We start from the raw sequence: 17539 nt of genomic DNA on the forward strand, positions 1-17539 counted from the left end.
TACACAGACAGCAGAGTTTTGGATGACCTCAAGTTTATTGGGAGGATTTAAATTGCATTAACTGAACAGAATGCTTAGCAATTACAGTGATGTTACAGGGCTGTTGGGACACTTTTACCAGTATACCATAGATTCTGCATGCTCAGTGCGGCAGGAAGTGAAGATCTACTTTGCTCCCAATTTGCTTACATCATTGCCTAGGAGATACCTTTTCCAGTCAGGGAGAATATTGTCAACCCTCAGCTCCGTGACAAATTGCATTGTTTACAATCAGGATGACTGCAGCTAAATGTGACCTCTCTCAATTAATACTCAATTCCATTGTTTCTCAATAAATTTGAACATTATAAACCTGACGGATAGGTCAATAGGTTCTCTCCCATATCAAATGTCATTGGGACTTTTCATCAGTCTGAAGTCAATGCAAGTGAGAGTTTTTAATCTCAGTTACAGAATGCAGGACAAAATGCAGGGCGAGGCGATCAGTATCTGAAAGAGAGATTTGGTTAACACCGAGGATGTGAGGGTCAAAAAGGTTGCTCAGCATACCATCCCCTCCTGGAGCTTATCTCAGATTCCCAGGATTTGCAGCTTTCACAGTAGGCTTTGGTCACTCTCTGTTTTTCAGGTTAGAATCTAACCTGCAAGAAGACATTTTCACTTGCGGGGGGGTCCAAAACTAGGAGTCATAGTAGAAGAGTTCTAGATTCTTCCACAAGGGGAAACATCGTCTCCACATCCACCCTGCTAAGACCCCTCAGGATCTTATTTGTTTCAATCAAGACACCTCTTACTCTTCTAAACTCCAGCAGATACAAGCCTAGTCTGCCCAACCTTTCCTCTTAAGACAACCTTCCCATTCCAGGTATTGGTCTAGTAAACCTTCTAACTAACTTGCACCAAGTCCCAACCACCCATCACTGCTCTACTTGCTCAACAACACCTAGGTTTTAAAATTCTCATCCTCATCTTCATTTCCCTTCCCCAAATCCTCAACCCCCTCCAAACCTAATTCTCTGAGATCTCTGTGCTCCTCCAATTCTGTTTTCCTCGCTCCACCATTTGCAACTGCGCCTTCATTTGTCTAGGCCATATGCTCTGGAATTCCTTCCCCAAACCTCACTGGCTTTCCACCTCCCTCTCCTCCTTTAAGAGGTTCCTTCAAATCTTCCTCTTTGACCAAGCTTCTAGTCACCTGTCCTACCATCTTTTTATGTTGCTCAATGCCAAATAACACTCCTATGAAGCGACTTGGGAAATTTTACTACATTAAAAGCACTATATAAATACACGTTGTTATTGTTGTAATACCAAAAGTATTGATTCATGCTGGGTACTGAGCCATTCTTACCAGCTAACCTCTGGTAACTTGTCTAATGTATCAATCTAGACAATGAATACTAACAGGTTATTCAACCATACTGCTGCCCAGAAGGGGGAAAAATTGGTGACAAATTGTTAGGATTAGAAAGGAAAGTATTGACAGAATGCATTGATGCTCTGCTTTCGCTCCCCTAGTTTTTGTTTCTCAATCTCCTCCCTAATCGGCAGCCAAGATGGGGAGGGGACGTCAGACAGGGACTTTTTATCCAGCTGCTCTAAATAGCAGATATGTTACCTGGGGTCCCATAAAATTGGTATTTGTAGTCCGAGGGTTAGGATATGGACAGCAAACTTTTGGATGAACTCAAATTTAATGGGGGAGGGGAGAATTAAATTGCATCAGCTGAACAGAATGCTCACTAATTACAATGATGTTACAGAGCTGTAGGGCCATTTCACCAGCGTACCATAGATCAACAGTTTCTCTCAGATTAAACCTGCATTGATCCATTCATCAAGCAGCAGGAATGGAGTAAGTTAAATCTTAAACAGAAAGGATGATCTGGTGTTCTTCAAAGGTACTGCTCTGGTCCTGGATCAGGAGTGACTTAATCTGCATTTTCGCCTGTTCTGTAAAGCCGAACATATCGAGTACAAAGATGGAGCCCTGCAAGTTCTACTGTCCTACCTTTTCAGCAGTCCCTTGGATAGATTCAACTGATCATATACCCTAATGACTCTGCTAACCCTCTCCCTTAGATTAGACACTAGTCTGCTTTCTCTGCACTCTATTCATTGCATGCACCCAAGGAGCACTTACTTGGTCCCGTGTGTGTGTGGTGTTACTGATGACTCTTGGTTGTATTTTATTTAATAGATCATCATATTTGACATCTGGAAGCCGCTGCAAGGCAGTATCACTGACATATCTCCTCATTGCTAATTGTTTTAGAATAGGAAGTAAGCGTGACCATTATAAGAAGTCTGTGCTATATGTAAGACCTTTAATGGACAATTGCTGTTGAGATGAGGTAGATCTTGCAAGACTTGGACACCATCAGTTAAGGCAAAAGTGACGACTGCAGCAAGTGTTTTGTCTTTGGAATTATACATTCCTGTGACGTTGTTGTTTGCTTTCAAGGCATAATCACATTTTTTTGATCTTATTTTACACTTGTGGGTCTTTCCATTCCTACCCTACCCAACTCAGGCTCTGCATCTCTTACAGCTCTGTAGGCAGGATGGGTAGCCTGCCTACATTCCACTACAATGCCACTGTTACTTGGCTACCAGTTGGCATGTAGGAGCAGCAGGACAGCAACTTACCACCAGACATATTACCTCCCTATGTAATATGGAAGATGGGCAATCAGCTCATTGGGGGCAACAGTTATAATAATAATAATAGTGCATTTATAATTTAATTATAATAATGCATCCATCCAGGATGGTATCATGATAGCAGAAACCAGGCTCCTGCCAGGATCACTGAAGCAAGGACATGGTGTCACCTTCGATTGCCAGTCTGTGCCAGTGAAGACTTTGCAAAAGCACACACATATACTTCAGATCACGGGCTTCTTGCCAGCAATGGCTGCAGCTAGGGGGAGTAGATCAGGGTTAGAGAGCCAGCCAGTCCTTCAATTTATTTTGGACCGCACATGCATGTAGACCTCTCAGGCTGGCAACCTAATAGTCAACTGAAATGAGATGTTCAAATTCAGATGTCAGGGAAAGGACAATCATTATTATATTAAAATACACAAACTAATTCAAAAAGCTCACATTCTTCTCATTCCTCCCCATTGATAGACGCACTGCAGAAGAGGATTCAGATTGTCATCAGGATTACAAATTAAGATAAATAGTAAGGGAAAAAAATACACAAATTGTTGTTCAACGGTCTAACATGCATAAATCCATTATAATATCCCATATAAGTGTGCTGAAATATCACTGTACTCACGATATGAAGAAATAGGTATACATCTGAATAGCTGAAATGAATACAGAGTCAGTGAATATTTCTTCTCTTTTGATACTTCCTTCCTTAACTCCATGCCTAAAATCCTAAAAAAGAAAATCCCATTGACAAATAAAAACTGAAGGTTGCCATTGGTGTACCTTGTAATTCGGCGGGGCTCCATAAAGCTAGGCGAGTCCCGCCTCCTTTTCCTAATAGGTGAATAGCTCCTTGAGCGGCGACGATGTCTCTCTGCCTCAGAGTCATGATGTCTTGCTCCGACGTCACCATCTCTTTCTCTGTTACAAAGACAAAGGGAATGAGTGACCACACAGGCAGGAATTGAAGAGGGTTCCAGCCATCTGTAATGCCTTATCTAACTCAATGCATCTCAAATCATCTAGTGCTAACAGCCATAAATATTAACGTATCAGTTCCCCTGATGGGAAGTTGAATGCCGAAGGTGGAGTTGAGACATACGGACTCATTCCAATTTCTGCTCTGTATTGTGGCAGATGATCTCAGCCAGGGGCAGCAAGGGTTGGGAGGGGAGGGGATTGCTATAGTTGGCTTCGCTACCCCTGAGTTGCTGAGAGGCAATTCAAAACTGCAAGAGGTCTCACACCCTGCTATTAAATGGCAATGCCTGGTGGAAAGTAAGGGAGAGAAGAGAATTGGACTTGGCTGTGATGCCACTACAGGCGAACATTCAGTGCCTGGGCTCGCACATACATGAATACTGAGGGCTGACACCCTGCCATGAATAACGGAACAGGAAAGTTTCTTTTCCTTTTAAAAAAGAGCAGAAATCTTACTATTTGAGGGACTTATCAATTTTGAGTCCATCCTGGAATTTTAAATATAATTTGTTAGAACAGTGAATATTGGTGATATCAAGTGTGCATGCTTAAATGAGTTACTGCGCTCGTTTGTGCAGATCTGAACTAGCATCAGTGAGGAGTCATAAACCAGGGAAGATCAGTATAGGCTGAGCTTGTAGTTGCAATATTGGGTTCATTACCCTTTCAAGTCAGTGTTCCATGGATTTAAAATTAATGAAGATGGATAGAACTAAAGATACCTTTTCTTAAAAAAATGAGGGTATCTTAAGGACGAAACAATCTTTTTTTTTAACACCTCTTTTCAATTCTTCCAACAAATCACTCACAACACTTTGGCTAAAGCACAAAATAATTTGGCAGAAAAGTGGCAGAAACCAAATGGCACAATTCAGGAGAGTCATTCCTTGTCCCAGTTGCATGCTGAAATGCAGAATTGTGTGTTGTGGTATTTTGGACGTGATCAAGGGATGATTTCAGAATTGCTTCGAGAGGAAACAGGAAATGTAAAAGAACCAGAGAGAAAATGAGGAGAATATTTTTTAGGCCATGAGTTGCTATGATCCAAAGTGCACTGCCTAAAAGAATGGTGGAAACAGATTCAATAGTAACTTTCAAAAGGGAAATCAAATGCATACTTACAAAGAGCCAGCACAGGTAGGATGGGATGAATGGCTTCCTTCTGTGCTATAAGATTCCAGGAAAAGGCAATGCTGTTTGAGAGACAGGGCTGGGTGACCAAATCTCATCAAGTATGAATTTGCACAATTAGTTGATTTTTTAAAAAATGACACAGAATAGAGCAACTTTTGCTGATTAAGAAAAGGTTTTTAACTGCAGGCTGACAGGACATCTCGGAATAGAAATTCACCTTGAGTAATGGCACAAATTGGTCACTGTCGTATTGGCTGTTATACATGACACTTGATAGCTGATTCCATTGACTGCAATGGAACTCAAAATCAGACACCAATTACAATAGGTGGCCGAAACAAAAAATAAAAAATACAAAATACCTGGAAAAACTCAGCAGGTCTGGCAGCATCGACGGAGAAGAGTACAGTTGACATTTCGAGTCCTCATGACCCTTCAACAGAACTGAGTAAAAATAAGAGAGGGGTGAAATATAAGCTGGTTTAAGGGTGGCGGGGGTGGGGGGTGGGGGGGGGGTGGTTGTTGGAACAAGCAAGCAGCGATAGAAGGAGATAACCAAAAGATGTCACAGACAAAAGAACAAAGAGGTGTTGAAGGTGGTGATATTATCTAAAAGAATGTGCTAATTAAGAATGGATAGCAGGACAAGCAAGGTAGCTCTAGTGGGGGTGGGGTGAAACAAGACTAAAAGGGCATAAAAGGTATAGATAAATGATCGGTGGAATACATTAAAAATAATGGAAATAGGTGGGAAAAGAAAAATCTATATAAATTATTGGAAAAAACAAGGAGGGGGGTGGGGGGAAGAAACGGAAAGGGGGTGGGGATGGAGGAGGGAGTTTAAGATCTAAAATTGTTGAACTCAATATTCAGTCCGGAAGGCTGTAAAGTGCCTAGTCGGAAGATGAGGTGCTGTTCCTCCAGTTTGCGTTGAGCTTCACTGGAACAATGCAGCAAGCCAAGGACAGACATGTGGGCAAGAGAGCAGGGTTGAGTGTTAAAAAGGCAAGCGTCCTACTCCGACCCCCTCCCACAACTCTTTCTCCGGTACATCGATGATTACTTCGGTGCTGCTTCATGCTCTCGTCAGGACCTGGAAAAATTTATTAATTTTGCTTCCAATCTCCACCCCACCATCATTTTCACATGGTCCATCTCTGACACTTCCCTTCCCTTCCTTGACCTCTCTGTCTCAATTTCTGGTGATAGACTGTCCACCAATATCCATTAAAAGACTACCGACTCCCTCAGCTACCTCGACTACAGCTCCTCACACCCCGCTTCCTGTAAGGACTCCATCCCATTCTCTCAGTTCCTTCGCCTCCGTTGCATCTGTTCTGATGATGCTACCTTCAAAAACAGTTCCTCTGACATGTCCTCCTTCTTCCTTAACCGAGGTTCTCCACCCACGGTAGTTGACAGGGCCCTCAACCGTGTCCAGCCCATCTCCCATGCATCCACCCTCATGCCTTCTCCTCCCTCCCAGAAACATGATAGGGTCCCCCTTGTCCTCACTTATCACCCCACCAGCCTCCACATTCAAAGAATCATCCTCCGCCATTTCCGCCAACTCCAGCATGATGCCACCACCAAACACATCTTCCCTTCACCCCCCCTGGCGGCATTCCGTAGGGATCATTCCCTCCGTGACACCCTGGTCCACTCCTCCATCACCCCCTACTCCTCAACCCCCTCCTACGGCACCTCGCCATGCCCACGCAGAAGATGCAACACCTGCCCCTTCACTTCCTCTCTCCTCACCATCCAAGGGCCCAAACACTCCTTTCAAGTGAAGCAGCATTTCACTTGCATTTCCTTCAACTTAGTCTACTGCATTCGTTGCTCCCAATGCGGTTTCCTCTACATTGGAGAGACCAAACGCAGACTGGGTGACCGCTTTGCAGAACTTTGGTCTTTCCGCAAGCATCACCCAGACCTCCCTGTCGTTTGCCATTTTAACACTCCACTCTGCTCTCTTGCCCACATGTCCGTCCTTGGCTTGCTGCATTGTTCCAGTGAAGCTCAACGCAAACTGGAGGAACAGCACCTCATCTTCCGACTAGGCACTTTACAGCCTTCCGGACTGAATATTGAGTTTAGATCTTAAACTCCCTCCTTCATCCCCACCCCCTTTCCGTTTCTTCCCCCTCCTCCTTGTTTTTTCCAATAATTTATATAGATTTTTCTTTGCCCACCTATTTCCATTATTTTTAATGTATTCCACCGATCATTTATCTATACCTTTTATGCCCTTTTAGTCTTGTTTCACCCCACCCCCACTAAAGCTACCTTGCTTGTCCTGCTATCCATTCTTAATTAGCACATTCTTTTAGATAATATCACCACCTTCAACACCTCTTTGTTCTTTTGTCTGTGACATCTTTTGGTTATCTCCTTCTATCGCTGCTTGCTTGTCCCAACAACCACCCCCCACCCTTAAACCAGCTTATATTTCACCCCTCTCCTATTTTTACTCAGTTCTGTTGAAGGGTCATGAGGACTCGAAACGTCAACTGTACTCTTCTCTGTCGATGCTGCCAGACCTGCTGAGTTTTTCCAGGTATTTTGTATTTTTTATTTTGGATTTCCAGCATCTGCAGTTTTTTTGTTTTTATAACATTAGGTGGCCGATCTGATAATGCCTGTTTAATGCCAGAGACAAATTTCTACACCTTGGGCTGAACTATACGTGCAATGTCAGGGGGAGGGGTAGGGCTGGAGGTGGGGCCTTGCCCCAGCAAAGAGTCAGAAAGTGAAGGGCAGGGCTGCCCTCTAGTTTACCCTACAGTCATTTAGTGGCTCTCAGGCCTTTAATGACTGGCAGCTCTCTTGTCCCAGCAACTCTACTGTGAACAGTGGCCACTGCTGGGGCTGCACGCAGTCCCGAAGAGGAGATGCCAATGCAGCTGGAACAAGTTGAGTCTGGGGTCTCGCCAGGAGGGTGGGGGGAGGGTGGGGTGGACAGGACAGGGGAGTGGGGGAACATATGAATTAGGAGCAGGAGTAGGCCACTCGGTCCCTCGAGCCTGCTCCACCATTCAATAAGATCATGCCTGATCTGATTGTAACCTTAACTCCATAGTCCCCCTATACCCCTGAAAACCTTTCGCCTCCTTGCTTATCAAGAATCTATCTAACCCTGCCTTAAAAATATTCAAAGGCTCTGCTCCACCACCTTTTGAGGAAGAGTTCTGAAGACTCACAACCCTCTGGGAGAAAAAAAAATTATCCTCATCTCTGTTTGAAATGGGTGATCTCTTATTTTTAAACAGTGAACCCTAGTTCTAGATTCTCCCACAAGAGGAAACATCCTTTCCACATCTACGCTGTCAAGATTCCTCAGGATCTTATATGTTTAAATCAAATCACCTTTACTCTTCTAAGCTTCAGTGGATACAAGTCTAGCCTGTCCAACCTTTCCTCATAAGACAACCCTTCCATTCCAGGTATTAGTCTAATAAACCTTCTCTGAACTGCTTCCAAGCATTTACATTATTCCTTAAGTAAGACCAATACTGTACACAGTACTCCAGATGTGGTCTCACCAACACCCTGTATAACTGAAGCATAACCTCCCTGCTTTTGTATTCAATTACCCTTATAAAAAACGATAGCATTCTAATAGCTTTCCTAATCACTTGCTGTACCTGCATGTTAAGCCTTTGCAATTCAAGCGCTATGATACCTAGGTCTCTCTGAATCTCAGCACTCTGCAATCTCTCACCATTTTGATAATATGCTTTTTTATTCTTCCTGCCAAAATGAACAATTTCACATTTACCCGCATTATAATCTATTGCCAGATCTTTGCCCATTCACTTAACCTAACTATATCCGTTTTAAGCCTCCTTATGTCCTCTTCACAACTTACTTTCCTACGTATCTTTGTATCATCAGGAAATTTAGCAACCATATCTTTGGTCCCTTCATCCAAATCTTTTGTATAAATTGTAAAAAAGTTGAGGCCCCAGCACTGATCCCTATGGCACACCACCCATTACATCTTACCACCCAGAAAATCACCCATTTATGCCTAATCTCTGTTTCCTGTTAGCTAGTCAATCTTCTATCTATGCCAATATGTTACCCCCTATACCATGTGCGTTTATTTTCCGTAATAACTTTTCATGTGGCACCTCATTAAATGTCTTCTGGAAATCTAAGTACAATACATCCACCGGTTCCCCTTTATCCACAGCACTTGTTACTTCGTCAAAGAACTCCAATAAATTAGTTAAACATGATTTCCCCTTCACAAAACCATGCTGATGCTGCCTAATTATCCTGAATTTTTTTAAGTGCCCGACTATAATGTCTTTAATAATAGCTTCTAACATTTTCCCTAAGTCAACTGGCCTGTAGTTTCCTGCTTTCTGTCTCTGTCCCTTTTTGAATAAGGGAACCTTGGGGCAGGGCCTCTGATGGGTGCCCAAACAAAAGGCACCATCCCCCAACCCTGGTCACATTAATTTCTGAAAGCCCTCAGTAGGCCCAAAGATGAGCGAGCCACAAATGCCTCCCCTGCTGCGGGTAGAATATCTATGGGGGCAGGCAAGGGTGGATAGGTCATAAGCATGGTGCCTAATTTGATATGCTCCCCCATATGCCATATGCTGTAAAATTCAACCCCTTGTGTTTCATGGGTTAAATGGGAGAGCCTTTAATCACACAACAGTTACTGCTGTGCTTCCATAATCCAGCAGAGGGAGACAGCATACTCTTTGCATGCCATTGTTGTGGCAGGGTTAATATTCTGCACAGTGCAGCCAGATGTTTGTACATTCACGCAACAGCATTGCTGGAATGACTGGAATCGGAAGCTAATAGCGACAATAGATTCTGGATGTGTTCAGTACTACCAGTGTTCACAAATGTAGTGCTGGCTCCAGAGGATCAGGGAGCCATAGGGTAAATAAATGAGAAGGAATATATTTTTAAAAATTCACGTGATGGACTGGCGTCCCATCCTGGGTGTACCCCACTTAGCGCCCATTGCCTGCCTGGATAGGCTCCGACTCCCTGCGACCCTGAATTGGATGAAGTGGTTCTGAAAAAGTGAGTGAGTGAGTGAATTCACATGTTGGAGATCTGACAGCAAAATAGAAAATGCTGCAGATACACAGCAAATACAACAGCATCTGACCAGTGGAAAGACAAGTTGCCATTACGGGTGCAAATCCTTTGTCTGAACCGAAACAAAGGTGAGCCCATCAATAAGATGGACCAAAGCAAAGTGGCGTGCGGGGGAAGTGAAGACAACAAAAAACCAGAGACTGCTCACTCGACTTAGGGAAAGCAATTAACAGGATGACTGCCCAGCCAGCCAGTTGTTTTGAGAGAGCTCGTAGGGACAAACTGTTTCCATTGGCAGGTGGGTCAGGAACCACAGGACTTAGATTAGGATGATCAGCACAAAATCCAGGAGGGAGACTAGGAGGAATTCTTTTACACAGCGAGTTATTGGGATGTGGAACTCACTGGCTGAAAGAGTGGTAAAAGCAGATTCATTAGTAACTTTCAAAAGAGAACTGGATAAATACTTGGGAAGGGGAAAAATGCAGGGCTATGGAAAATGAGCAGGGCACTAGTTGTGGGTGGTAATCTTACTGGGCTAGTAATTCAGAGGCCGAGGCTAATGCTCTGCGGAGGTGGTGGGGGGGAGGCATGGATTCAAATCTCACCACGGCAGCGGGTGGAATTCAAAATTCAATGAATAAATCTGTAATTATTTAAAGCTAGTCTAATGGTTACCATTGTCATAAAAACATATCTGCCCTTTCAGGGAGGAAATCTGCCATCCTTACCTGGTCTGGCCTACATGTAACTCAAGACACATAGTAATGTGTTTGACTCTTAAATAGTCTAGCAAGCCACTCAGTTGTATCAAACCACTATGAAGTCGGGAGGAGTTGTCCTGTGAGTGCTCAACATTGACTCCGGACCCCGTGAAGTCTCAGCATCAAGTCAAAAGGGCAAGGGCAAGTAATCCTGCTGATTATTACTATCGCATCCCCTCAGCTGATGCATCAGTATTCCTCCATGTTGAACACCACATGGAAGAAGCACTGAGGGTGGCAAGGGCACAGAATGTACTCTGGGTGGGGGACGTCAACGTCCACCTCGCCAAGAGTGGCTCAGTAGCACCACCACAGACTGAGCTGGCCGAGTCCTAAATGACATAGCTGCTAGACTGGGTCTGCAGCAGATAGTGACGGAACCAACAAGAGGGAAAAATCTACTTGATTTTGTCTTCACCAATCTACCTGCTGAAGATGCATCTGTCCATGACAGTATTGGTAGGAATGACCACCGTGCACTCCCTGCGGAGATAAAGTCTTGACTTCCCATTGAGGATACCCTCCATCGTGTTGTGTGGCACTACCACCGTGCTAAATGGGATAGATTTTGAACAGATCTAGCAACTCACGGACATCTATGAGGCGCTGAGGGCCATCGTCAGCAGCAAAATTGTACTCGAACACAATCTGTAACCTCATAGCCTGGCATATCTCCCAGTGTCTCACTACCATCAAGCTGGGGGATAAACACTGGTTCGATTAAGAGTGCAGGAGGGCATGCCAGGAGCAGCACCAGGTATACCTAAAAATGAGGTGTCAACCTGGTGAAGCTACAACACAGGACTATTTGCAAACAGCAGAAGCAGCAAGTGATAGAGGTAAGAGATCCCACAACCAATGGATCAGATCAATGCTCTGCAGTCCTGCCTCATTCAGCAGTGACAATTAAACTAACAGGAGGACGAGGCTCCATAAATATCCCCATCCTCAATGATGGGGTGGGGGGGGGGGGAGAGGAGGGGGGAGGTGAAGGGGAAGGGAGGGTTCCCAGCACAACACTGAAGAGTTGTGCTCCAGGACTAGCTGTTTCAGTACAACTACAGCTCTCGATCATCACCAAAGTGGATGGAAGAGGTCATTGACAGTGTTATCAAGCAGCAATTTATCAGCAATAACCTGGACACTGATGTTCAGGTGATCACTCAGCTCCTGACCTCATTACAGCCAACATGGGTAAAAGAGCTGAACTCCAGAAATGAGGTGAGTGTGACTGCCCTTGACATCAAGGCAGCATATGACAGAGTGCGGCATAAAGGAGCCCTAGCAAAAGTGGAGTCAATGGGAATCGGGGGTTGGGGGGCGGGGGGGCGGTGCAGAGGAAGGAACTCTCCGCCGGTTGGACTCATATCGAGCACAACGTAAGATGGTTGTGGTTGTTGGAGGTCAATCATCTCAGTCCAGGGACATCTCTGCAAAAGTTCCTCAGGGTAGTGTCCTCGGCCCAGCCGTCTTCCGCTGCTTCATCAATGACCTTCCTTCCATCATAAGGTCAGAAGCGGAGATATTTGGTGATGACTGCACAATGTTAAGCACCGTTTGTGACTCCTCAGATACTGTAGCAATCCATGTTCATATGCAGCAAGATCTGGATAACGTTTAGGCTTGGGTTGATAAGTGGCAAGTAACATTCATGCCAGGCAATGACTACCTACAAGAGGGAATCTAACCATCTCCCATTGACAGTCAATAGCATTACCATTGCTGAGTTCCCCACTATCAACATCCTGGGGGGTTCCCATTGACCAGGAACTGAACTGGACCAGCCATATAAAAGAGCAGGTCAGAGGCTAGGAATTCTGCAGCGAGTAACTCACTTCCTGACTCCCCAAAGCCTGTTCACAATCTACAAGGCAGAAGTCAGGAATGTGATGGAGTACTCCCCACTTGCCTGGATGAGTGCAGCAAGAAGCTTAGTACCATCCAGCGCAAAGCAGTCTGCTTGACTAGCAGCCCATTCACCACCTTAAACATTCACTCCCTCCACCACTGATGCACAGTGGCAGCAGTGTGTACCATCTACAAAACGCACTGCACCAACTCACCAAGGCTCCTTCAACAGCACCTTCCAAATCTGTGACCTCTACCACCTAGAAGGACAAGCAAAGCAGATGCATGGGAACACACTGCCTGGAAGTTCCCTTCCAAGCCACTCACCATCCTGACTTGGAACTATATCACGGTTTCTTCACTGTTGCTAGATCAAAATGCTGGAACTCCCTCTCTAACAGCACTGTGGGTGTACCTATGCCACATGGACTGCAGTGGTTCAAAAAAGCAGCTCACCACCACCTTCTCAAGGGCAATTAGGGGTAAGCAATAAATGCAGGCCAAGCCAGCAACACTTACATCGTGCAAATGAATAAAGAAAAATGAATAGTTCTTTCAAGAGCTGACACTGACATTTTGGGGCAGATGGTGACGTGGCGATAATGTCACTGGGCTAGTAATCTAGAGGCACAGGCTAATGCTCCTGGGAAATGGGTTCAAATTCCACCATGGCAGCGGTGGAATTTAAGTTTGATTAATAAAATCTGTAATTGAAAGCTAGTCTCGGTGATGGTGACCATAATCATCAACTGTTGTAAAAACCTAAGTGGTTCACTAATGCACTTTAGGGAAGGAAATCTGCCATCCTTATCTGGTCTGACCTACATGTGACTCCAGACCCACAGCAATGTAGCTGGCTCTTAACAGCCCTCTGAAATCACCTAACAAGTCACTCAGTTCAAGGGCAATTAGGGAACGGGCAACAAATGTTGCACTTGCCAGCGATGCCCACCTCCTATGAAAGAATTTTAAAAAGCTGAGCCAAAGGGACCAACCTGAGCCTCCTGTGCTGTATGATTCTAATAAAAGGTGGAAAGAAGGAAAAAGTGGAGAATGATATACAAAGATCAACATGGCAATGAAACAGCATAATGAGAGTAAAGGGATGAGAATAGCTAAATCAGGTTATGGGTTGGGAAAGGTAGCCAAAAAAGACACAATATAAGAAAAATAGCCCCAAATTGTGGGATTGTGCTGTATTGTTCCATTACCTTTTTAGTCCCTTACCTTCACCTTCCAGTTTCCAGCTCTGATGAAGGGTGGAACATTAACCTACAGGTTGGATAGGCTTGCTGTGCATTTCCAGCACTGACAGTTTGTTTCCTCTCCCTTTAGCTTTATGGAGCAGTGTGTTAAATATTGGTGTCACAGTGCAATCTTTTCTAGGCTATGGGTGAGCCAGGAATGCAATATTCCAACAACAAGCTGGTTTTCTTCAGTCAGCAGGCAAGGCCCAGGGCGGGTATCAACTTTTTAACTTTTTAGTGAGGAAGTAATTTTTTTCTGATTATATTGTTTCATCTATTGTCACATAGACTAAGGTTGTAATTTGCATTGACTAGGCCCATAATTGAAGATTTGCCTTGCATTCCCTTCTACACAGAAGATTAAAGTGCCATCCAATTGAGGCGATTAAAATGATTAAAGGATTTGGTAGGGTATAGAGCTGTGGCTCAGTTCATAGCACCCTCGCCTTTGAATCAGAGGGTTGTGGGTTCATGTCCCACTCCCGGAAACCAAGAACTGTGACTGTGCTTGAAAGAGTTGCAATCTGTGACTGTTGATAACTCGAAAGAGTTTCAAATAAGTCAACCAGAATTTTAGAGGTGTCAGCTGTGGCTCAGTTCATAGCACCCTCGCCTTTGAATCAGAGGGTTGTGGGTTCATGTCCCACTCCCGGAAAACCAAGAACTGTGATTGTACTCAAAGAGTTGCAATCTGTGACTGTTGATAACTCGAAAGAGTATAGAGAGAGAAAATAATCAATGGTAGAATTGACTGACAAAGCAGGTTCAGAGGCTGAATGGTCTATTCCTGTTTTTATCTGGATTTTTATTGGTATTTTAATTTTCTGCATAGCTCTGGTCTCTGACAAACTTTTTATTATATTTCTTACAACTGTTTTGCTTCCATTCCCCTTCCAATAGCCAAACTGGACAGGATAGGGATTGTTTATAGGGTTTCTTGACCAAGATGCAAATCCTAGTTTCAAGGGCTGCAAAACTTTTCAATGAAAAATAAATTGATAAACTCAAAACTAGGCCAAACAATTTCAGAAGAAGATACAAGATGCAGCAATGAACTTAAAAGAAGAATCTCCTTAGCTGCTGTCAACTGATAACAGGAAAAAGGAGAAACTTGGCAAACCAAACTCAGGTTAAAAGGAAGTACAGTAAACCCCGTTTTAAGTCATTCGCGTTAATGTCAATCAATTAAGGGAACCTGTATTAGTGTTTAGCACAGGGGTTTTGTTTTAAAGTTGTTCTGCGCTGGGTCTAACATGGGGTGGCATAACCCGATTGGCGCCATTTTAGCCTCTCCTGCTCCCTGACCCTCCTGGTCCCTGCTGACCCTCCCTCTCGCCAACCTTCCTGGTCGCTGCCGACCCTCCCTCGCACTGACCCTCTGGCTCATGGCTTCTCCCACTCCCTAATCCTCCCAGTCGCTGTCAACCCTCCCTCTCGCAGCCTCTCCAGCTTGCAGCTTACCTCCTGCAGCTTCAAGCTGCTCTTTCTGCCTCACATTGCCCATCACCAGAGCTCTCGCTCTCGCTCACAGTGAGGGTTCGGGAGAGGGAAGCGGTGAGCAAGAGAGGCAGGGTGCAGGAGGGTTGGCTAGAGGGAGGGGTGATAGGAGGGAAGGTCAAGGAGAAGATGTGTGACGAGCGGGAGGTTAGGCGATCATCATCGACAGGGACAGGGAAGGTTGGGGACCGGTAGAGACGTTAAGCCAGAGGGTCAGTGAGCAGGAGTTGCAGTGAGAGGGAGGGTCGAGAAGCAGGATGTGTAGCTAGGCGGAAGGTTGGACAGCAGGAAAGGCAGTGAGCCAGAAGGTCACCGAGCAGGACAGTTGCGTGAGCAGGAGGTAAGTAGAAAGAGTTAGTACTTTAAAAAATATTTTAATATTTATTTTATAATTTATCTCATTTATGAATATAGGAGTTAAACAATGTAAAGTATTTCAACTGACAGGCTATAATGTTTTAATGTTTTTCTCTAATGAGAGAGTTCCTACAAAACCTTACTACAGCTTTTACATTGGTTGTGATGGGAAAATCTGATTTGCTTAAAGTTGTTTTGTTTAAAGTTGCTTTTTCAAGGACACAACCACAACGTTAAGTGAGGAATTAGTGTACTACCAGAGCACTACCATATTACTCCAGCCATTTCATATTGTGTGCAAATTACATTCATACAAACATGCCTGCTGTAAGCGGTAGGAACCATGCTCCTACTCAGTGTTGTTAGGAATTGGGACAGACCTGGACTGTTCCTTGCGAGGCGACGACCGTGACTTGCTCCGCCCGTCTCTCTTGTCGTGTGAGCGGGAGCAGGAGCGTGACAGGGACCTGCTGGAGCTCCTGGAGCTGCTCTTGCGGCGAGGGCTGTAGGAAGAGCTTTTCTTCTTGTCCGAGTTGTGGCTGCTGGGCTGTTCACGTTTCCCTGGTGACCGGGTGCGGCTTTTGTTCCTGCTTGTAAAGTGGCTTCGATGGTGACGATCTGGCGTTTGCCTTAACCTAGGAAAATAACCAGTTTTTTTTTTTGTTTTATAATCGTACAAACAGGAGGAGGATAGGGAAAGACCCTCTGGCAAATCCAGTTTGTCCTATACAACTGCCAAGTCTTGCGCATCGCAACAGGGACTGCAGCGGTTCAAGATGGCAACTCACTGCCACCTTTTCAAGGGCAATTAGGGATGGGCAATAAATGCTGGCCTAGCTAGTGATGCCTACATTCTGTGAAATGAATAAAAAAACCATACAGACTCCCCGAGTAGGTTGAAAACTCATCAAGAATAACCAAAAGTCTCCAGGAATTAAAAATTAACCTCCTAGGCACTGCTGTGAGCAGCCTAGGGAAAATGTGGGGATATTAAAAAAATGTGGACTTTCTTTTCCAACTATTGTGTAACTATCTGTGTAACACACTTTCACACAAATTCCTCTTATGATAGATAATTTTGCATCCGTAATTACATGTGTCCTGGATACAAATATGCAGGATATTCCACCCTGACGTTTGAATGTTTCAAAGTAAGTGAATTTCTTTGGCCATTATATTGCTGTATCTGTATTTTGCATAGGCCTGATTTCTTACAAATAGTCACTCTCTTTCTTACAACTGTTTTCCTTCCTTTTCTCTTGCAACAGCCAAAGTGGACATGGTAGCAATTGCTTTGAGAGTTCCAATGGCATGAGGAAGAGCAGATCTTAAGGGTACAGGAAATGCAGGAGTGACTGTACCTCAAATATTAGATATGCAATCATCCTTAGCCCAGACTGGTGTTTGCTAACCCCGATGATCCTCCGTGAACCCTGGGGACATCAATCTTTTGACCTCTTCACTTCACAATAACCATGTCATCGGTTTGGACCAGAGAACTTATACCACAGGGATGGCTCATTCAATAGATGTGAAAGTCATTACTGCATTAAATTTATGTTTCATTAGATCTTTCCAAGCTGACATTGGTGATGTGTCAAATCAGTTGTTTGACTGGTCACAAGTGCATTAAAGAAAGGATAAAGATTTTGTTTTTCAAAGGCAATGCATTGAGCATTTTCTTTGGAAGAAAGGAATCAGTTTGACAGTACTTAGATTTCTTTATTGGTAGCAGGTTTCACAAGAGTGTAGTGTATCAGATGATATCCATGACAGTACAAACTGCTAAACATGGTCCAGTATCTTCTGATAGGCAAATTACAATGCAATCTTCTGGGAACAGTACCATGGTATAACAAAAAGGGAACCCTTCCCTGCACTCACCTTAAGTAGTAACAGCTCCACTTTGTTAATCAACAGAGGATTAGTTATTGTGCCATCATTTACTGTAGAGCAAGTTTGGTGCCTCAATTT

The 17539-nt window shown here is 44.2% G+C and overlaps 1 protein-coding gene across 1 annotated transcript in view; it reads right to left on the bottom strand.

Annotated features, from left to right (window-relative positions):
* Nucleotides 1–17539, bottom strand: part of srrm3 (serine/arginine repetitive matrix 3) — an 854108-nt gene that overhangs the window by 22728 nt on the left and 813841 nt on the right. Inside the window, exons 15-16 of the mRNA XM_078548703.1 lie at nt 15946–16200; nt 3448–3585 (exon numbers count right to left, since the gene is read on the bottom strand). Coding sequence (XP_078404829.1) covers nt 3448–3585; nt 15946–16200 — 393 coding nt within the window. The remainder of the gene's footprint in view (nt 1–3447; nt 3586–15945; nt 16201–17539) is intronic.

The sequence above is a fragment of the Cetorhinus maximus genome, chromosome 9 (genome assembly GCF_964194155.1).
Source record: "Cetorhinus maximus chromosome 9, sCetMax3.hap1.1, whole genome shotgun sequence".
In the NCBI taxonomy this organism is placed as follows: Eukaryota; Metazoa; Chordata; class Chondrichthyes; order Lamniformes; family Cetorhinidae; genus Cetorhinus; species Cetorhinus maximus.